The following is a 23,109-nucleotide window of genomic DNA, read 5'->3' on the forward strand; positions in this document are numbered from 1 at the left end:
AGGCTATTAAAGGTTCAGTAGACTGCATCTGTATTTTCTGACTAACGTGATTAATGTAATTTTCCTCACGCTTGTGCTCTCTCTCTCGGGGGCTGTAAACCAGATCAAATGTTCTGCTTGAAGAGACATTTCATCTGATTCCACTGCGTGAAAAATCGATTAGTGCTGTAGTAGTGTTAGAGATCACAGGGAGATAATCCTGTGTAAGTGGATGATCAGCACTGTTATTCGCTCATTAGCAGGTGTACAGTAAAAAGTGCAACCCTGGTGTTTATCCGCGAACGGGACAGGAGGTGCAGCTCTTTCAACAGTATAGCTCTGTAATAATAGGCTACCACCAACACCAATACCAACCACCAACACCAATACCAACCACCAACACCAACACCAATACCAACCACCAACACAAAGAAGCATGATGAACATATATAACTATAAGTCATTATGAACCACGGCACATTCATTGTTTGCATTATTTGATTTTAAAATAATATTGTTCATTATTGGTTTATACTTGGTTCATACTAATTTTTAAAGTATATATTCTAAAAGGGGTTTTATATTTTTGCATAAATATTTTTGTGTCAAAAAAAAACATTGTCTTCCACCATAAATATATACATTATTTGACCAGTTATCATTAATGTAAAATAACGATTTGGGTCTTTACTGCATATTAAGTGTATGTTCATCCTCCAGAAACAAATTATCTTTTATGTAAACTATTTTGTACATTTTTAACTTGAAAAAGGCTACTACATCATACTACAGGTTTTTTTTTCATTGTACCTATTGGTATACTGGCAACAGGACTGACTGAAACAGGTTTAATGTTTACAGCCTAAATCTGCCATTGTTTCATTTTTGCATTAGACCACGTGACATAAAACATTTTAATACCAAAAGTAAGTTTGTTAAACTAAAGCAATATTGACACTGATGTGTTTAAACAAACGAAATATTGTGGTTACACGGCTAAATAAAAGCTTGGGGCAAATACATTCTGTAATTTAACTGATTTTTAAACACTTAGCATGTGTTCAATTTAGTTTATTTACAGCAAAATATGCTAGCTATTTAATGCATTTTGATTTTCATCAAAAGTTACAATAATAGAAATGGCCAAAACAAAATGTTTGTGTCTTTTTTTAAAACAGTACCGGAGTTAAAGTATTTTACGTAAATAAATGATACATCACACAGCTTTAAAAAAAAAAAACGGCTTACCACTGTTAAATTAGGCTGTTTACAGAAGAAAAATATAAATTAATTGTATGAAAAAGGGTACCCAATTTTGATTATATTGAACCGGGATTCATTTGGAACGGTTTGTATGCAAATGCATGGGTGCGCAAGTTCTACTAATTGTATATTTTTTCGACCACTAGACCCAGTAAAAATAATTTCCATTTTTGAATAATATAATGATTAATATGGGTATAAATATATTTTTATGTGTAAGAGGACTCTAGTTAAATGAGGCAGTGAGGGGGGGCAGTGCCAGCCTCTCTCTACGTAACAGAGAGGGGAAGATCCAGCGCACTGAAGTCTGGAGCGCTCAGTACAGTTCCTCACTTCAACCAAACCACCCACTGCACCCCAGCACTGACATCACTGCTACACTTTCTATACAAGTCTAGAGTAAAAACTGCATGTTGTCGAGCTTCACATTTCCCTGCACATTTCCACCGTGATGCTGGGCACAGTAAAGATGGAAGGACACGAAACTCCTGACTGGAGTAGCTATTACACTGATGCGCAAGAGGTATGTATGATTAATTCTTTGTAATGTCAGGTGGGCGCTGTAAACTAGTTTCAGTATTGTTTTTTTTTATTTAATGACAATATATTGTATGCATTTAGTGTATGGCTCTTGTAGAGTGTAAAATACAATGTAATTTTTCCATTTGTTATGAGGAACTTAGAAACGAACACTTTGTTCATGTTTTAGAACTTACCTGACACTGACAGTCCCGCTTGGTGGCGGTAGTGTTCCCGTACATAAATGTTTGTTTCTGCTTGCTAAAAATTAGGTAGGAAAACGCACAATGCTTATTTAAATACGCTTTGTTGTGTTTTTTTTAATATATAAAATTTTAATTGTTTGTTTAGGCTTTGCTGAAGAACCATAGCCAGATTTGTTTTTAAACACGCACTATGTGTATAGGCTAGTTAAATGACTGTCGTTAAAAATAATTCAGTTACTAAATGTTAAAAAGAAATTGTTTTTAACATTTATCTGAATTATATATTTTATAGTTGATGGGCTGAAACGCGTTTAATGGTTATAACAGGAAAATAGTATTAACAAATGTTTGATGCTGAAAGATGCGGTGATATTGTTTCCTTAGTTATTATTTAGTGGACCATTATCATGTAAAAATACTTTAAAGTATCTATAGTGAAAATATATATATAGTAGTGGAAATAAAATGTAATTAAAGTCTCACAGTTTTCTTTAGGTGGACATTGGCAAAGGTGTAATAAAACTTTGAAAAAATAAGGGTATGAATAATATTAGTTTAAACTAAATAGCAATATTAAATGCTATTAAAAATAAAATTTTTACACTACAATTAAATTAACATTAATAACTTTAAGAGCCAGAAATACTGTATGATGCATTTCTTTATTTCAGGTGTATTCTCCCATGACGAACAGCAGCATGAATGCTGGACTAGGATCCATGAACACTATGAACAGTTATATGAGTATGTCCACCAGTGGAAACATGACATCTAGTTCTTTTAACATGTCCTATGCCAACCCTGCTCTCAGTGCCGGACTAAGCCCAGGAACTATGGCAGGTATGCAATCCGGTGCAGGCAGTGCAATGAACGCAATGGGTGGCGGGGTATCATCCATGGGTACCGCGCTCAGCCCCACAAACATGAATGCAATTTCAGCTCAACACACCTCCATGAACGCACTGAATCCTTACTCGAGCATCAGCCCCACTATGAGCCCAATGACCTATACCCAGCCTAATCTTAACAGGGCACGGGACAACAAGACGTTCAGGAGAAGTTACCCACATGCCAAACCTCCATATTCCTACATATCTCTCATAACTATGGCCATCCAACAGTCTCCAAGCAAGATGCTTACACTAAGCGAGATCTATCAGTGGATCATGGATCTTTTTCCATATTACCGTCAAAACCAACAAAGGTGGCAAAACTCCATCAGACACTCGTTGTCTTTTAATGACTGCTTTGTTAAAGTGTCTAGGTCACCAGATAAGCCAGGGAAAGGCTCTTACTGGACCCTGCATCCTGACTCTGGAAATATGTTTGAGAATGGCTGTTACCTCCGCAGACAGAAACGTTTCAAGTGCGACAAGAAGCTTCTCGGAAGTAAAGGCTCAGATGGGAGGAAAGACCAAAACGGTTCGAGCTCACCATCCAGTGACACCACAAACACAAAGACCGGGACTATGGACTCTAACTCAATAACCAGCACAAACCAATCATCTAGTCCTCAAAGTCTAGAACACAGAAGTGGTAACACCAATTCCGAACTAAAAACGAATGGCCCACAGATACACCCTGTGGCAAGTCCTGCAACCGCTCTCTCATCTCTACCTTTGCCACCACATTCAATGGCTCATGAGTCCCAGCTGCATCTAAAGGGAGACCCCCATTACTCTTTTAACCACCCGTTTTCCATCAATAATTTAATGTCCTCTTCGGAGCAACACAAACTGGACTTGAAAGCGTATGAACAAGCATTGCAATATTCCTCTTATGGCTCAGGTATGCCTTCCAGCTTGGCACTGGGCAGCGCTTCCATGGCCGGGAGAGCAAGCATGGACCCCTCCACTTTAGAGGCCTCTTACTACCAAGGTGTGTATTCAAGGCCGGTTCTTAACACTTCTTAGTTTGGTCTTCTAATTTACTGCACTCAACAATTGCTGAAAGATACACTTTATTTTATTTTTTTTGCATGCACCCTGTGCATAATGGACTGTTACTTTAAATATAATAATGTGTATGTGTATAATAAAATAATGTAAAGTGTTCCCTGAATGACTGTATATCCCCAAATCCTTGCTAGTGTATTTAAAACGATTTTAAGCTTGTAAAATACTATTGTAACCCCCAAACTGATGTGTCCAAACAATGTCTTACAATGTGCACAATTAAGGTCAGTTCTGGTCTTGTGGAATGTGTGCTGCAGGTCGAAGCAACATAACTGGTTGTTGCAGATGTATTTGAATGTTGTCATCTTTTTTCATTATTTGGGCTTTGTTTATCCCGTTCAAGAAAAAACGTTTAATCCAAAACTTGTATTAAAATAAGTTAATCAAACGTGGACATGCATTGTGAATAAAAATATTTCCTAATTACGCCAGTTAGTGTTTGGTCGAATCATTATGTTTAAAAAGCCACTTATCAAAATCCCCTTAATTTTTTTGTTTAATATGCGTTGAATCAGTGAAACGGGTTTTGAAAGATTTTTATCGTCTATTATGCATTTGTAAAAGCTTAAACAGCTTAAACGAACAAACAAAAATCCAACACAATTTATTGTTTTTTATAATTATTGTAACGTAATTTATTGGTTTTTTTAAAATCAAAATATTTATGTTTTTTGCTTAATACACGGTGCACCTATCATTTAGAAATAATCACAATATAAGCAAAATGCTTTCCGCATTCTTTACCTAAACACTGCAGTAAAAAGTGAATTATTCTACTTTGTAAACCATGATGAAATAAAGTAAGAATGATGCCTCTTGTATGTGATGTGATGTAGTTTCTGCTGGGCGCAGTCTGCACTTTGGCGGAGGCGGCTGTGTTGGTAAAAGACCAGGAGAAAATCCAAGTCTAACAGAAGCAGCAGAGCCTCAAAGCTCCGCATTAATAAAGCTCATCTCACTCTTTAAATAGAATTTTTAACAATATCATAGGGAGGCCAAATCATCTTTTTGTTAAGCCTAACCTACATGACGGGCTCGTGAACCTGAACAGATTTGACTTTGATCGTGGTATTTTGCAGACACACATTTTGGCTGACGAACCCTCAAATGTGTTTAATCATCCTTTAATTGATCTCGACGCGTAAATAAAAGCGAAAATTTAATTTACGCACTGAGGGCCAAATGACCATGTGAATAAAGACATCACAGACAAATATAATAAGGGAAAGCATTAAACAAGTAACCGCGAAAATAGAATTTCCTGTCTTTAAATTTCCTCCAAAATCTTAATTTCTTATAAACTATTAAATATATACATTTATAAAACCTAAACATGAACCTAAAATGAAAGAGTTATGACATACTTTGCAGATATATCAACACTGAACAAGAACAAAAACGATCCAAAACATTTGCTGATAAGCTCTTAATTGTCGGGGTGGATTTTAAAATATAAACAAAAACTATAAGGAAAGCACCAAATTAAAACAGTATGGGGGTGTAACTAAAAGAACTGTGATCAAGCCGTCTAAAATATTAACTATATAATAACTAACACAAATATTTTAGTCTGCAGTAACATGTGCTAAATAATTTATATTATTTTGGTTAAACTAAAAGATACTTTTTGTGTATTTAAAAAAAAATTATTTTACGTATACCCGCTTTTGTGGTCCAATGACTTTTACTGACCACTTTTTAAAATTCCTGTGTTTTTTGATTTCTTGTTAAAAGGTCAATTTTCTCCAAAATGCAGTTCTGTAAACTGCAGATATTTAAAATGACATATAACTTCAGTATACTTGATATTAAGCTTAAGCTTTAATGCAATAATACTTACATTCTCTCTTTATTAATTTATATTCTTACAATCTCCCTGATGGTGTCAGATATCTGGTATATAACATTTTAATTTAAAAGCACTACTAACTTTGAGATGGAATTAAAACCCTTTTCAGTGATTCCGAAGGTCAGATAAATTAGTTGATGGCAAAAAAAAACATTTGTAGGACCTATTTGTAATGTAGTTTAGACCAAACAAGATGTATTGCAAACTCCTACAAATATTATTGTGCTGTATAAAATGTAATTTTTTGTAAACTGTAAAAATTAACTCCTAATTGTCGATGAAAATTTAAAAAATGGCCCATATCAATAAGTGAAAATTCTATATTTAAATTAAGTTAATAAAAAAATTATTAGTGGTTGGGTCAAACAGTTTAAGTGGATTTTTTTTTAAATTTAGGGCTTCTTAATTAATTAACATTAATAGGTTTTGCACAAATTCAGGAGACAATTAAGACAAATGTGACCATAATTCGATGTGTCAGAATTGGTGGGTGGGTAACAAAACCAGTGATATATTAAAAGTAATATATTAAAGTGTATAAACTCTTATAAATGTTTTTTCTATAACAGGGTTGTACTTTTCTAAATATGTGTTTTTTTGGACATAAACAACGGTTTAAATAACATTAATATGATCATTATTATTGTTTTATGACAGTATTTTAATTAGATACTTAATAAGTATAATAAGTACTTTATTTATACGGGAAGTATGAAATAAGTGACTGAGTGAAGGCGATGAAGCTTTATTAATGTGGAGCATATGTTATCAGCGGTCAGTGTTCAGGCCGGAGGGTTCAGCAGCTTCTTGTTTTCTAACTCGTGCATTTTCTAGTTCTTCATCAAAAGCTCTGGCGCTTTCTTCAGCCTTATGGACAGATATTTGAGCGACAATGCTCAGGGTCCTTTACTTCAGAAGCGGCCATCAGCGGGTCTACCCGTAGACCTTTCTTCTATGTCTTTTCATTTTCAGTTTAGACAGCCACTACAGGGCCAAGGCGCTTCTAATACCTTTTGATGGGGATTGAATTAATTATCTCCAATAACACAATTGTGCCTGGCCAACGAAAAGAGCAAAGCATTAGCCCTCCAGAATCACACAGCTATGAAAAGAGCTTTCAAAGGGTGAGGGAAAAGAGGGAGCGCTCCTATCTGAAATCAGCTTTAGAAGCAGCTGGTTTTCCATTACATTTTAGAAGGGAGAAGTTTATTAGGGCTTTGTGGCCCCCTAATATGCATCAGCCATGTCAGGTTGGTGGTCCCTCACTGCCCTACTTCAGATCTGTCTCCTCGGTCTTCATTAACTACTGAAAATCACACAGTGCTCAGGCATCACTTTTATTAGATCACCTCTGTTTATGTTTCATATTTTATTGCGTATTGTGGGCAAAAAAAGTCATAAGAAAATGTATATCTATATATTTACAAGAAAAATACATAGCCTATAATCAAAAAGTTACATGACCAATGGAGTTTATCAGATGCAGTTGTTATACATTTTTGCGAGACATAAAAATATGATTAATTAATGTTCGTTGGGGAATATCTATTCATTGATGAAGAACACTGATAAATGATAGGAGATTGCAATAGTAATTTTACTTCTCATTATCGGCTAGTGTTTGAGTAATAGTTGATAGCAGACATTTAAGTGAGCTGCTCTGTCAGGATGAACAGGAGAGTTAGGATTAAAATAGAAAAAGCTTGAAATATTTGGGGTCGTTATAGCAACCGGATTAGTCCTGCTTTTCTCTAAGACTCATTCAGCTCGGTCCTGTCGAAACACGGTTTTAATTAAAGCGTATAAAAACTTGTTTTGTAGTCCGGTCATCGTGCTACCGATTTTATGGAGGATAATCAGGATTGCGTTTAGTTCCAAACCAGTAAACACAGGCGTGAGTCTTCACACCGAGAACCCCAAACTGGTACTAAATACAGAAAGAACACATTTAATTTCGCCTAAACTGTCCAGATGTTTGTGCAACAATAACTAGATTTGTGTATGGATTTATATAAAGTTTTTAAACATGGTTTTACTTTACCAAATACATATATTTTTGGGGTTAATTATTAAGAATTGTTATAATAAAGCAGTTGAGACAATATAAGCACATAAGATGTACTGCCAAATTAATTTTTTGTATTATACTAAACTCTTTTATAATTTAAGATAAACAAGAAGAATTTAAATATATATATTTTAAACCTTTTTTCATTTCAATAGTGAAGTGCGAGCTGTCCAGCACTGACGCACATGCGCACTTACATCTAACTCCAGATACTCAAGCCATTTAGCTCTCTCTTATATTAATTAAAATAAACACGGTAAGTGAAAGACAGTGAAAATCTGTTTAGTAAAATAGAGATATTTAGCAGTAGGATCACACTGGATGATATAGCACAGACTGGGACTCATGAGGGTAATCTGTTAATATCAGAAACAGAAATGTAAACCATATTGGAGTTTTGTAATAAGTCGAAAGATCTTTTCGGTGTTTCTGAAATCATTATACAAAAAATGCGAAATAAATACGTCGATGAAAATTACCAAATTTATATTTACGGAAACAGATTAATTGTCTCGCTTACCACAATGATCAGATTTTTAAAACGCGCTGGCGTGGTTCCAAATGCGTTTCACCTGCACCGAATAAAAGTTTTAAAAAATCTTACAGAAAATTCATAATAAATTGATTATAAATAAACTATTTTAAGTATGTAATGCAATGTGTAAGTTTAGAAAACACTTTTCTCTAGATGAAGTCAGCACAGGCAGACAGCACAGGCAGTCGCACAATAATAAAATATTAAGAGGTATGCCATTATTCTGCAAAGTGTGTGGACGCATTTTAACGTAACACCAAATAATTTTACATTTTCATTTTTCAACAAACAGGGAAAACGTATCAGCAGATCATAGGCAGCTAACATTCCTATTAAAGTAGTTGGATATCTTTTATTTAAAACCTTTAATGACAGCTTTACAAATTTTCCAACCATTAAAAAGACTTTAGTTTTCAAATTCTGATTTTCTCAAATGTCAGTTATCTGGTGCAGTGACAAGGCCAAAAGCCCTATTACCAAATATAAAACATATATTTAGTTTAGAACAGGTTTACTATACTATGTCAGATGATATGACCCCAAAATGTAAAAAAGTGTTTGAAAACATGCCATGCAGACACCTCAGATATTAGCTTAAACATGTTTTCTATAGTAGTAAATATGTATTGTGGTCATGGTGTACTGTTGGTAAAATTAATTATCCTTTTATTTGTTACGCAGTTATAAAAACTATTAAACAATAATATGTGAAATTAATACAAAATGTTTCTATAAGATTTTTTTTTTAATTTAAAAAAATGTAAAACATTAAAATCTGAAACATTTCAAAAGTAAATTAAAATGTAAATTGTACAAAACTGAGTCTGTAATTAAGTAATTAATAATTATTATGATTCACAATTAAATGTAGTGGGTTAAAAGATAGATAACTAATCTCTTACCTAAAAAGTCTGTTAAAAAGCCAATATACACTAAAATCAAGCGGTTAAAATGATCTGATTGTTCACTGTTAATATAGACATAGCTCCCTGCTCCAAATGAAAGCAATGACTAAGTAATAGCGGTTGTAAAACTGTTACAATTCAAATAACCATAACCCTCCTTATTTACCTAAAAATAAACTAGGACATCAGAAGACTGCTTTTACAATTAAATGATCAGTCATAATCTATGGCTATTTCTTTAAAAAGTAAATAAAATTTTGTTTGTTGTTATTTTATTTTATTTTACACCCTTATTTTGTTATATTTAAAAATTACATAGCTAATACCAGTGAAAAAGGCTGTAAAGCATTTATTAAATTAAAGGCTTTTAAAAATTGTAAAAGGGTGTTTATTGTCACATTGTACAAATATCAGATCAATACATCAAAATAAAGATATAATACTGCAAGGGAAGTTTGTTAATTTCCTATTGTAGGTGTATCAATATTTATGCCAGTATCAGCGTAAGAGTGTAGCAGTCAGAAGTGGTGGTGGTGATGGTGGTGGTTGGGGGGGTCATGAGAAGGCAATACAGGGCTGAGGGTGAGAAAGAAGGCAGCACTTATTTGCTGAGGCCGGGCTTCAGATGTTTGCTCAGAGTTAAACACAGCAGCCTGGTCACCAGATGTGGCCGTCTGCTCCGGTCACCCATCGGCCAGTCAAATGACAGTACGTACATTGCCTGTACCAACCTTCTTTCTTAGGACTTCAACCAGCCGTTCTAATCTGTAATGTGATAGAAAAAAGAACAGTAAGAAAAATAAAATGTAGAAGTGCGTAACATCATTAAATTATCCACATTCTTTCTTTTAGGGGCGCAGACAGTAGATTTCAGTCGAGGTCATTATACTTTAAAACACTTCTGAACACTGGCTTGCTCTAAAAATATACAACATTGAATAACTTATGCAAAAATGATAAAGCAAAAATACTAATAGCAGCAGTGTTTTAACATTTGAACATAATGTAATTTTGGGCACAAAATTGTAGATTACCCAAGTACTCTAAGAAATCACAGATAGGGTCTCCCCATCCAAAAAGCACATAACTGCACAACTGACAAAGTGTCACAGAACAAACTAGAACACTGTCCTGACTGAACTGATTCCATTAATGTAATTAAATACACAACTGTACTAACAGCAAACCACAATCACAACAACATTTCCAATAAAACATCAAATATACTTAGTTTTTCTTTAACATTTTCTAAAGCAAATGAACAAATGACAGTCTAAATGCAATTTTTTACATTTTTAATCATAAATTTTTTAATTCGCACATAAGATCCAGTATTTTATTTAAAACATGACCAATTGTTCATGCTTGTTCAGGACATACATTAGTGGCATGGGGGACAGGGGTAGCCTAATGAGTAGGGCTTTGAGCTATTAACTGAAAGGTTGAGAGTTTGAATCCCAGCTCTGCCATGCAGCCACTGTTGGGCCCGTGAGCAAGGCCTGTAACCCTCTCTGCTCCAGGGGCGCAGACAAGCTGGTATATGCAATGCACACTGTACACATGTATATGTATATATGACAAATAAAGGCATTCTATATTCTATTCTATGTATGGCATGTAAAACTGCCAGCAGCAGTAAAACTGTTCTGAGATTTAAAAAATAATAACCTCCTCATTTGTCAGAATAATAAACACCAAAAGGCTCTATTTACACTTTATCTACAACAATCTATGAGCATCATTCTAACCATTTGTAATAGTGCACAGATGTTTAATTCTAGAATAATTATCTGATATTAAAATCAAATCATATTATTTGTTGAAACACATAGCACTTGCCAGCTACAGGTACTGGTAAATATTTTAATGTGATATAGGCTAACAAAAACCAGTCAGTCAGCACAAAATATATTTGTGTATGACTTGGAACACATGTCATACCCAATCTTATACTGATCAAGTGTTTAAGGCCATTATCAGCATATTAACATATCTAATATTTAATTAGATTTTTAAATAAGATTCAATTTATTAAGGGTCAATTTACATTAAAAGACACTTTACTCAGTCAGACATAGAACTCGTGCTCCAAAAACACTAGTTTAACTAGAATCATTAAATCAAAGTAATTCAAGCATGTCTCTAAAAATGTCTCAGATCTAACAAAATGAGTGGTGGTTGGACATGGCTGCCCAGGTTACTTGTTCGTATCAGAGATTTTATTTAGGTGCTCTGACTGAAGCTTTATTACTGAAGAAGCCTCCACCTGTTTCACTATACAGAGAGATTTGATCAATACTGCTAGACCATATGTGTATTCCACACACTGCCATAAGCTGTGTGTATACACTACACATATACACAAACAGAATGCACCTAAGAAATGTCACATGAATTTAAAAAAGAGTAAGGTGAAACGACTAAAACACTGACTCATATTAATGAAAGGTCACTGTAGCAAAGCACAAGACCTGTGCAAACATACACATTGACATACAGAACAAAGGCAAACCAAATATGTTCAACACTTTCATTCTCTAGTCTCCCTAGTGAACACAAATAAACAAATATATGCACAACACCTAGATATTTCTTCTTTTGTCAACTTTCATGCACCTATTTACTGTACAGCAGTTTAAACATATTCATTACGTTCTTTGTCAGATTGAAACCATTCTCAGGTCACCACTTCTGCATTAGAATGTCCATGGTATGCTGGTGTGCTGCCTGGGATTTGGGAACACTGTTTGCAGAGAGTGGCCGGTAAAGCCAAACATACACGCCAGGAAAGAGCCAGCGAAAACATAAATCCTGATTAAGAATTCAGAGTCGCAAAATCAACAATTACAGCTGGAATTAGACGGAGTAAACAGCAACCTTGCATAAATACAAAACACCACTGATATTCTACAACACATGAAAGAAACATATTTTCCTTACTTCTAACTTTCTTTAAATATCTGCAATTAACTAGTTCTTATTTATTTCTTTTTTGTAACTGCCTGGTCAGGGTCACAGAAAGACTGGATGCAATGCAGACAAATCCAACACACGTACACCTAAAGTCAATATACTAGAGCAGCAAATCCACCTATTGAAATGTTCTTGGCATTTAATACAAAATGTAGTAAAAAACACACAAACACAAGAGCAAACAAAACTCTAAAACAGTAACAATAACAGAAATCGATAACTAAACCTGGGTTGCTGGAGCAGCAACAATAATATTGGTTGCTTTGCCACCCTCAAACCAGTATTAATCATAAAAAATTCAAAAATAAAAAGTGCTTAAGAAACTCTAAGATTTTTATCTCTGAATACTCTGTAGTACTGACAGTTACCACAGACTAGCATTGACACATTTCCTTTTACTAAGAAAACAAAAGAAAACTAACTTAATCTAAAATTCAAATAAATTTTCAGTGATGAGCCAAAATATTAGGACCACCCCCAATAATGGGCATGGATAATTCATATTTTCATATTTTGTTGTATGTAGCCAGTATGGGCATGCATAGAGACCTGATTAACTGTGATAAGGGCCAAATCGTTATTGCCAGAAAGTATGCCAGGGTACATGAAGGTTATACTGTCTGGTATGGAACAACAGGGCTACTGTGGCTTAAACTGCAGGTAATTTTAATACTGCTGACGAGGTAAAGGTGTCACAACCTCACCTGCATGGGGCTGCATAGTCACAGGCCAAAGTTTCCATGCTAATTACTGTACAACACTGACAGCAACTATGGTGGGTATGCAGGCAAGTGAACTGGACAACATACAAAAAGTATGTTCTAAATATTATTTGCAACTATTTAAAGATACTGTTTAGTTTGGTATTTTGGTATTGTCTGGTATGTGATTTTGGGACACAAACAAGTATTTGCTCTCACGCTGTTTTTCTAGCTGGTGATTTTAAGTAACTTTTTTTCTCTGAACTTTGTGCCCTCATTGAAGAGTTGTTGGAGGACTCCCACAACATCATTTACTGCCAAGAATTTTAAACAGGCTGGCAACTAGGGGAAAACAGCATTGCTTAACTGCTCACACATCATGAGAGGTCATGATGGGCACACTGACAGGCTGGGATTAGTCATCAACCTGGGGGTGTTTTAATGCTTATCTCAAAGGCCCTGAGCATACATCAGAGCTCAGGTTAGCTCATCATAAGTGAAGAAAGAGGAAAAAGAGGAAAGAAACAACAGCCATATAACCTAGCCACCAGTAAAAACTTAATTGATGTCACAGCAACCATCCACTCAACTGACCTTTCAATGTAATTACTGTCACTCTGAGCTGTAGATATTACTCGCTGCAAATAAAGGTGATTATAGATTAATTCAATGTGTTACACAAAATTTGCCTATACGGAAAGAATAAATGTTGCCAACTGACTCCCCAACAAAGTGGCAGAAAGTCCTTTGGTCTGATTAAATTCTACATACATAATCTTCAATAGATGTATAGCAGTAAACATATCTACCCTACAAAAGCAGTGAATAAAGATTAAAAAAACTTCTTTAACAGTATCACAATGTGGAAGTGGTAAGTGCTGTATGAGCACAATGTGGTCAGTGCTTTATTAGGCCCACACAGCACCCTGCTAGACCAAGGCATGATACAAGGTGCCAGCCACAGTCCATTTGTGAACTAGCCAGCCGATGAAAAGGGTCTTTGTGTGTTTCCCATGGCCAAGTTTGATTCGGTGGGTCATTAGACCAATAGCTCAGCCCCTGCATCAATGGAGCCTGCTAGGGCAGCACTCAGGTGCTACATTCTGGGCCTGCTCAGGGCTTCCTCATCCTAGCATAACGTGCTGCCTCAGTCATGCATTCTTCTCACAGACGTGTGACAGGGCCCACGTCAGAGCTGCTTCCTTCAGCCACCAGGACTCCAGTGGCCGTGGCATATCCATCTGCATGTCAGCTAGCATTCAGGTGTGAGTAGTTTATACTTCATACAACCTGAGCCACTGTCTACCCTGTACCCTGTCTGTCTCGCTGTCCCTCTCACATCTATCCTGTAATACCCCTATAGCCCCTTTCCATCACTGTTAGGCCCCTTTTTTGGCCACAAATCGTGGTTCCTTTGTGCAGGTAACACATAGCCTCTGGCACTAAGACGGCTTCGACTCAGAGCTTGGCACTGATTCAGACTTGAGGGAAACAAATAACACAGTGATTCTGAGAATGTGAGGAACTCACTTGTTTTAGTAAAATGGCACAGTGCACTGGTGAGACAGATGTTTCTCTTACAGCAGTAACTGTGATTCACACATTGCTGAACCTTGCACTGTGGACATGGCTGGGTCATGCTTTTAAATCAGTGTGTTAATGCAAACAAGTGGCTCAAGCACTCACACTGTAAGCACTGTTAAAAGAAAAATAGCAAGTCAAAAGTAAAATTCGCTCCCAAAGAAAGATCCCTAATAATCTGTCATTCAAAACCTAATAATAAAATTAGTCTCAGTACTCTGGACTTATGTGTACTTAGTTATAAGTTATGTATGAATTTTTTTTTTTTTTTTTATTATAGTCCATTAAAATTTTACTTTTTATTCACATAACAGTTTTTAAATGATAATGTTAGTTATTAAGGCTAGGTAAATTTCTTGAAATATTTATATGTAAGGAATGTAAACCCCATAAAGTGAGAATAAAAAAACATGCAAACTAATGCTACTGAAGAACTTTAATCATGAGTCTATTTAAAACAGTTTTAATAACTACAGTTTAACCTGTCCTGCTATGAGAGTACTTATTTACATAGACCACTGTTTTAAATGACAACACTCCAGTATGGTTTGAATGGTTTGTTGGCCATAAATTATTCAATAACTAGCCACCACTTAAATAGTCTGTTTAAAGCAACATTACAACTTGTTACTAAGAAATGCAGTTAAGCTAATATGCAATAATAGTGCTACAAAATATAGCCTATAGCACTGCACTACACTCTAAAAAGTAATTCAGGGGATCTTTAGCTGAATCTTTAATATAAATATTGGTAAGTAGTTTAATTGTCTTGAATAGACTGCACCCAAAATATTTAACAGAATAATAAAGAATAAAATTCAGCAATTAGTAACATAATTAAACATGTTGTTAAATAATGTTAATAAAATGATATTACATATTGCCAATTTAATAGCAAGCACTGAAACTGTATTTGTGGAAACCAAAACGTAAATTTTTTTGCTAAATAAAGATGATGATTTTAATTATTTTAAGCACTTTCAGCAATCTTTTATATCAAGGGTGGGCAATACATTAAATATTGAAATGATATCCCTATATTTAGTTCAGCTAAGTCTCACAAGTAATACCACATTCAGAAGGAAAGTGGATTGGTAACATTATAAATCATAATATGAATATAATTTCTTTTAACCATTTTTAAGTTACCATGGCACAGGGAGCTGGCAGAGCACGAGATAAAACAGGACATTAAGGGTGGGCGGGATGAAGTGCATCAGCGGTCTAAAGTCCCACATTAGTGAGCAGAATGTGAGTGATGTCGCCACAGAAAAAAAAAAGAAGTTTCAGGCCCCACTGTTTAAACACACCAGTAAAGTTCCCTCTTTTTCAGGCTTCTCATGCTGATGCTGGGTGATGGGGGTTCTCTCAGGGTTTTGAGCACCCCTCAGCTCTGCATCCCCACCCCCCAGTTTGTTAATTCATCGTGTAAATAGATCAGCAGGCCAAGCCGTGTTTGCTTTTTGCGGGGTGTCCTGATGTGAGAGAGAGGCGTGAGAGAAAAAGACACGCACTGAGACAAACCCGCAGCAGCTAGCTAGCCATTGTCAGGTGGAACCACAAGAGTACTGCAAGTCATTAAAATGCACTGCAAAATGTAGTGTATAATGGGATTTACTGTTTTATAATAAATGATATAATGTATTTAACAACAATGAAAAGTACTAAACAATATGTAACCAAATAAAGCTGATTTACACTAATTACCTTAAAATATAATTAAAAATAACCTGTTAAATTAAAATCTAAGTGAAGTATTTTTTTAAATAAAAACTACACAGCCAAGCATATGTGCAAATTCCACAGACCAGCCACTGGCAGTAAAATGGGATGTACAAAAAAGGCATAGTGGCCTTTAATATGGCACCATCAAAGGTTGACACCTTTCCAACCGGTACATTTCTAGAATTTCTTCCACTGGGGGGTTTCTGTGGGGCTTGAACCGTCAACCTTCTGACAGGTAGTCTGGACCGCTGACATTTTGAGCAATGAAAACACATTCTTTTAAATGATGAAGTATGCTTTACCATCTGGTAATCTGACAGACATGTCTGTGTTCAGCAGATGCCAGGAGAATGCCACCTGCTTAAATGAATAGTTTAAAGGGTGGAGCTGGTGATTGTGTGGGCTTTTCCCCTCCGAAATAAAATAGCATGAAATTACATTCTAGAAAATTGTGTACTTCTAACCTTGTGGAAAGAGTTCAAGGAGGATTTTCTTGTACTAATTTGGTTAGGATGATTTTGAATGGCCTGCACAAAGACCACCATAACCCTTATCCAACACATTCGGGATGTACTAAAATGCAGACTGTGATAGGTTGTTAGTAGTAATACACGAAGAGCAATTCCATATTAATGCCCATGATGTGTGGGTCCACATCCATCTGGTTATGCAGTGTATATCTAACTCTAAAATTAATTTACACATACAGTGTATCACAAAAGTGAGTACACCCCTTACATTTCTGCAGATATTTAAGTATATCTTTTCATGGGACAACACTGACAAAATGACACTTTGACACAATGAAAAGTAGTCTGTGTGCAGCTTATATAACAGTGTAAATTTATTCTTCCCTCAAAATAACTCAATATACAGCCATTAATGTCTAAACCACCGGCAACAAAAGTGAGTACACCCCTTAGTGAAAGTTCCTGAAGTGTCAATATTTTGTGTGGCCACCATTATTTCCCAGAACTGCCTTAACTCTCCTGGGCATGGAGTTTACCAGAGCTTCACAGGTTGCCACTGGAATGCTTTTCCACTCCTCCATGACGACATCACGGAGCTGGCGGATATTCGAGACTTTGCGCTCCTCCACCTTCCACTTGAGGATGCCCCAAAGATGTTCTATTGGGTTTAGGTCTGGAGACATGCTTGGCCAGTCCATCACCTTTACCCTCAGCCTCTTCAATAAAGCAGTGGTCGTCTTAGAGGTGTGTTTGGGGTCATTATCATGCTGGAACACTGCCCTGCGACCCAGTTTCCGGAGGGAGGGGATCATGCTCTGCTTCAGTATTTCACAGTACATATTGGAGTTCATGTGTCCCTCAATGAAATGTAACTCCCCAACACCTGCTGCACTCATGCAGCCCCAGACCATGGCATTCCCACCACCATGCTTGACTGTAGGCATGACACACTTATCTTTGTACTCCTCACCTGATTGCTGCCACACATGCTTGAGACCATCTGAACCAAACAAATTAATCTTGGTCTCATCAGACCATAGGACATGGTTCCAGTAATCCATGTCCTTTGTTGACGTCTTCAGCAAACTGTTTGCGGGCTTTCTTGTGTAGAGACTTCAGAAGAGGCTTCCTTCTGGGGTGACAGCCATGCAGACCAATTTGATGTAGTGTGCGGCGTATGGTCTGAGCACTGACAGGCTGACCCCCCACCTTTTCAATCTCTGCAGCAATGCTGACAGCACTCCTGCGCCTATCTTTCAAAGACAGCAGTTGGATGTGACGCTGAGCACGTGCACTCAGCTTCTTTGGACGACCAACACGAGGTCTGTTCTGAGTGGACCCTGCTCTTTTAAAACGCTGGATGATCTTGGCCACTGTGCTGCAGCTCAGTTTCAGGGTGTTGGCAATCTTCTTGTAGCCTTGGCCATCTTCATGTAGCGCAACAATTCGTCTTTTAAGATCCTCAGAGAGTTCTTTGCCATGAGGTGCCATGTTGGAACTTTCAGTGACCAGTATGAGAGAGTGTGAGAGCTGTACTACTAAATTGAACACACCTGCTCCCTATGCACACCTGAGACCTAGTAACACTAACAAATCACATGACATTTTGGAGGGAAAATGACAAGCAGTGCTCAATTTGGACATTTAGGGGTGTAGTCTCTTAGGGGTGTACTCACTTTTGTTGCCGGTGGTTTAGACATTAATGGCTGTATATTGAGTTATTTTGAGAAAAGAATAAATTTACACTCTTATATAAGCTGCACACAGACTACTTTTCATTGTGTCAAAGTGTCATTTTGTCAGTGTTGTCCCATGAAAAGATATACTTAAATATCTGCAGAAATGTGAGGGGTGTACTCACTTTTGTGATACACTGTATTTATAAAATAATAAGAGTGAGGCTTTAAAATGGAAAGGTAATATGTAATAATACCAGCTTATATACTGATTGTTTTTTAAAACTACGATCACTAATTTGTACTTACTTCTGCATCTTTTCACGAGCCTCTGATTCAGACTCCAGGGCCAGACGAAGTTGATTCTGAGTGGTCTGCAGCTCTGAGGTTAGTTGTTGCACACGGCTGTGCAGACTCTGGTTTGGGGCTGTGGTAATGTCTTTAACACAGGTGGAAGAAGATGAGATGGACGTCTCTTTTATGTAAGACTTATCTGCCTGGTTTTGCTGTGCACTAAAACAATGAAAAGGGATTATTGCATACATGCAAATAATGCTACAAATGCTGTGCCTTATAAACTCAACTCAATATAATGTTATCAAGCCAATTATCGAACACTGTGCTACAAAAATAATAGAGTCTGCTGTACATGTGATAAAGACTTTTGAGTATAGATTGGAAATGATACGGTTGCACAAAATGTGAGAACCCATATAGCAAAATAATAGGCAAACTATCCAGGCTTTAAAAAGTGCATAGACCCTTGTTATTGCTGATAAAGCAAAAAGGTTCTTTTTGCTGCTGAAAAGAATTGCACATATATATTTACATAAACAACCCACTACTTGCTTAGGTCTGAATTATGACTTGAACACTCTAAGACACAAATTTATTTTAATACACTTTCGTTTTGGGGCTTTTTCATTATGCTGTATGTGACGTCTGTCCTGACAATTTTATTTCTCCTTTACCGGTTTTTTTTTTTTTTTTTTTTTTTTTACAAGCTGCCTGGACCATAGGCAGCAAAGCAGCACTAAATCAAAAAGCTTCCTCCACCATGTTTTACACCTGTAATAAGATTCTGATTTAAGTGTGCTGTGCCTTTGTACTTAATTACTGCTAAAAGGTATCAACAGTGTTTTAGTACACACATGCAGTAAATAAAATGTTATTCTTTGAAAAAAAGAGTGATTTAACTCATGGTTCCATTTTATTAAGATTTTAGATTAGTGTTTTACTTATTGGGCAAATAAACAGTGACTTAAGCAAGTTCTAGAGTTTATTTTATTGTTACTATCAGGGTATATTTTTAACTTTTTTCAACATTGCACATGGTGTTCTGACTACTATCTTTGCAGGATGCCCACTTTTAGGAAGAGTCACAACAGAAGTGACTGTTTTCTTGCAAACTAATGAAAATGTATGTCTTTAGAAAAATGTTTGTAGTCTTACAGCTTTGTTTCTCTACAATACTTCTAAGTTTGGCTAAAATCTGTTTTGATCAAAGCATGGTTCACATAAATCTTTATTAAAATGACAAAAACTATAACTACTGCTTCTACAGCACATTGACAAAAAATAACAGTGGCCAAGTTTCTTACACAAACACATAATTTGACCCATAAAATAAAAGCATGCTCCAAGTTTACCTGCAGGTGAGAAACAGTACCTCTGTATAAACACTCTGCTCCATCAGACACAGCTGATATTAAAATGAAAGGTCATGACTTGAGACAATATCAGGGCTAATAATGCAGCAGATTGGCAGTGAAATGCATTATGGTATTACACAAGTGTTTTTCAGTGAGACGGACAGAAGAATACTGGGTAATAAGGGAAAGGGAAAGATGAAAAAATCAACACACCTAATATGACAGTTCACTACAGGGTAAAAGGATAGCAATATCCTTTGTCCTTAAAACCAATAATACAGCTAAACATTTGGACGAGTTACCTGATCCAAGTAATAAATGGCACCAATCATCACCATGGTTAAAAACAAAACAAAAACACAAAAAGGTCAGGTTTCAGAGGAGTAACTTGTATAAAACTGAAAAAAATATATATATATTAATTGTGAAATCAGTATATACAGTAATATAAAGACATGGATCATGTATTAAATAATAGGGAGGAAGCATGCTGCTTTCAAGTCATGCATCTCAATAACATCTGTCTGTTTAAGGTCTTTCATGATATAGTAGATGTCATTAATAACCAGGCCAGGTGGAGCAATCACCACAAACAGGATCACTAGTTATTCAATACGCCTAATAATGAGACACAATGAGGTAACAATACTACCTAAAGCTCTTTTTTGCCTTGCCTACAGAGGAGGGCCATTGTGGTTTTCCACAACGATCAAGCTAGATTGATTGTCACTGATCTGTGTCTCGGACATTGTGTGTGTTTATGCCTTAACATCATTTTACTCATTCTGTCCTCTTATCCTTCTAATTAGTTTCAGTGAGGTGTCCATGTCATGCTTTTCCTTTCCTTTTTGGAAAGCACAATCAATTCTCATGTGATATTGATAGCCAAGAAAGTGATGTAAAGTTGTGTGCTTTGTTTAATTAAATGCAAACATATTGGGTACGAAGGTCCAGTGACAGTGACAAACAAGGGCAGAAGAGCAATGCCTACTATGGATTATTTTATCTTTTACACCCCCCCCCCCCCCCCCCCCCCAACACACACACATGAACACTTTACCCATTCCTCTCACCTTCTCAAGCGCCTTTTTAAATGTTTTGTAAAAGGCCATTATACATAATTAATTAAATAAACTTAAATAGTCCCAAGACAGTAATTTAGTAGGAGAAAGCCCGGCAGCATGAGTAAACTACAAACAGTTTACACTGCATACACTGTATACACAAGAGCAGAGAAGCTGCACTGCACATTATTAAGCAAATATCCAGGTAATTTCCAGACTTTGATATACAGTGTATCACAAAAGTGAGTACACCCCTCACATTTCTGCAAATATTTCATTATATCTTTTCATGGGACAACACTATAGACATGAAACTTGGATATAACTTAGAGTAGTCAGTGTACAGCTTGTATAGCAGTGTAGATTTACTGTCTTCTGAAAATAACTCAACACACAGCCATTAATGTCTAAATAGCTGGCAACATAAGTGAGTACACCCCACAGTGAACATGTCCAAATTGTGCCCAAATGTGTCGTTGTCCCTCCCTGGTGTCATGTGTCAAGGTCCCAGGTGTAAATGGGGAGCAGGGCTGTTAAATTTGGTGTTTTGGGTACAATTCTCTCATACTGACCACTGGATAATCAACATGGCACCTCATGGCAAAGAACTCTCTGAGGATGTGAGAAATAGAATTGTTGCTCTCCACAAAGATGGCCTGGGCTATAAGAAGATTGCTAACACCCTGAAACTGAGCTACAGCATGGTGGCCAAGGTCATACAGCGGTTTTCCAGGACAGGTTCCACTCGGAACAGGCTTCGCCAGGGTCGACCAAAGAAGTTGAGTCCACGTGTTCGGCGTCATATCCAGAGGTTGGCTTTAAAAAATAGACACATGAGTGCTGCCAGCATTGCTGCAGAGGTTGAAGACGTGGGAGGTCAGCCTGTCAGTGCTCAGACCATACGCCGCACACTGCATCAACTCGGTCTGCATGGTCGTCATCCCAGAAGGAAGCTGACGCACAAGAAAGCCCGCAAACAGTTTGCTGAAGACAAGCAGTCCAAGAACATGGGTTACTGGAATGCCCTGTGGTCTGACGAGACCAAGATAAACTTGTTTGGCTCAGATGGTGTCCAGCATGTGTGGCGGCGCCCTGGTGAGAAGTACCAAGACAACTGTATCTTGCCTACAGTCAAGCATGGTGGTGGTAGCATCATGGTCTTGGGCTGCATGAGTGTTGCTGGCACTGGGGAGCTGAAGTTCATTGAGGGAAACATGAATTCCAACATGTACTGTGACATTCTGAAACAGAGCATGATCCCCTCCCTTCAAAAACTGGGCCTCATGGCAGTTTTCCAACAGGATAACGACCCCAAACACAACCTCCAAGATGACAACTGCCTTGCTGAGGAAGCTGAAGGTAAAGGTGATGGACTAAACCCAATTGAGCACCTGTGGCGCATCCTCAAGTGGAAGGTGGAGGAGTTCAAGGTGTCTAACATCCACCAGCTCCGTGATGTCATCATGGAGGAGTGGAAGAGGATTCCAGTAGCAACCTGTGCAGCTCTGGTGAATTCCATGCCCAGGAGGGTTAAGGCAGTGCTGGATAATAATGGTGGTCACACAAAATATTGACACTTTGGGCACAATTTGGACATGTTCACTGTGGGGTGTACTCACTTATGTTGCCAGCCATTTAGACATTAATGGCTGTGTGTTGAGTTATTTTCAGAAGACAGTAAATCTACACTGCTATACAAGTTGTACACTGACTACTCTAAGTTATATCCAAGTTTTATTTCTATAGTGTTGTCCCATGAAAAGATATAATAAAATATTTGCAGAAATGTGAGGGGTGTACTCACTTTTGTGATACACTGTATATATATATACAGTGTATCACAAAAGTGAGTACACCCCTCACATTTCTGCAGATATTTAAGTATATCTTTTCATGGGACAACACTGACAAAATGACACTTTGACACAATGAAAAGTAGTCTGTGTGCAGCTTATATAACAGTGTAAATTTATTCTTTCCTCAAAATA

The 23,109-nt window shown here is 36.7% G+C and overlaps 2 protein-coding genes across 2 annotated transcripts in view; one reads left to right on the forward strand and one right to left on the reverse strand.

Annotated features, from left to right (window-relative positions):
- Nucleotides 1-1,588: 1,588 nt before the first annotated feature.
- Nucleotides 1,589-4,097, forward strand: foxa1 (forkhead box A1). The gene is made up of 2 exons (XM_063006887.1): nucleotides 1,589-1,765; nucleotides 2,639-4,097. Exons 1-2 carry the CDS (start codon nucleotides 1,694-1,696, stop codon nucleotides 3,878-3,880), a joined length of 1,314 nt encoding a protein of 437 aa, XP_062862957.1. The 5' UTR covers nucleotides 1,589-1,693; the 3' UTR covers nucleotides 3,881-4,097.
- A 5,547-nt stretch (nucleotides 4,098-9,644) lies between these two features.
- The window catches only part of mipol1 (mirror-image polydactyly 1), an 80,761-nt gene continuing 67,296 nt past the window's right edge, over nucleotides 9,645-23,109 (reverse strand). Inside the window, exons 14-15 of the mRNA XM_063007945.1 lie at nucleotides 18,715-18,918; nucleotides 9,645-10,044 (exon numbers count right to left, since the gene is read on the reverse strand). Coding sequence (XP_062864015.1) covers nucleotides 9,978-10,044; nucleotides 18,715-18,918 — 271 coding nt within the window. The 3' untranslated portion in view covers nucleotides 9,645-9,977. The remainder of the gene's footprint in view (nucleotides 10,045-18,714; nucleotides 18,919-23,109) is intronic.

Source organism: Trichomycterus rosablanca, chromosome 13 (genome assembly GCF_030014385.1).
Source record: "Trichomycterus rosablanca isolate fTriRos1 chromosome 13, fTriRos1.hap1, whole genome shotgun sequence".
Lineage (NCBI taxonomy): Eukaryota > Metazoa > Chordata > Actinopteri > Siluriformes > Trichomycteridae > Trichomycterus > Trichomycterus rosablanca.

What these genes read in the sequence shown, in the direction of transcription:
- foxa1 (XM_063006887.1), top strand. Translation starts at nt 1,694, where the DNA reads ATGCTGGGCACAGTAAAGATGGAAGGACACGAAACTCCTGACTGGAGT. An exon ending in ATTACACTGATGCGCAAGAG is followed by an intron (nt 1,766 to 2,638) that starts GTATGTATGATT and finishes TCTTTATTTCAG; the next exon opens with GTGTATTCTCCCATGACGAA.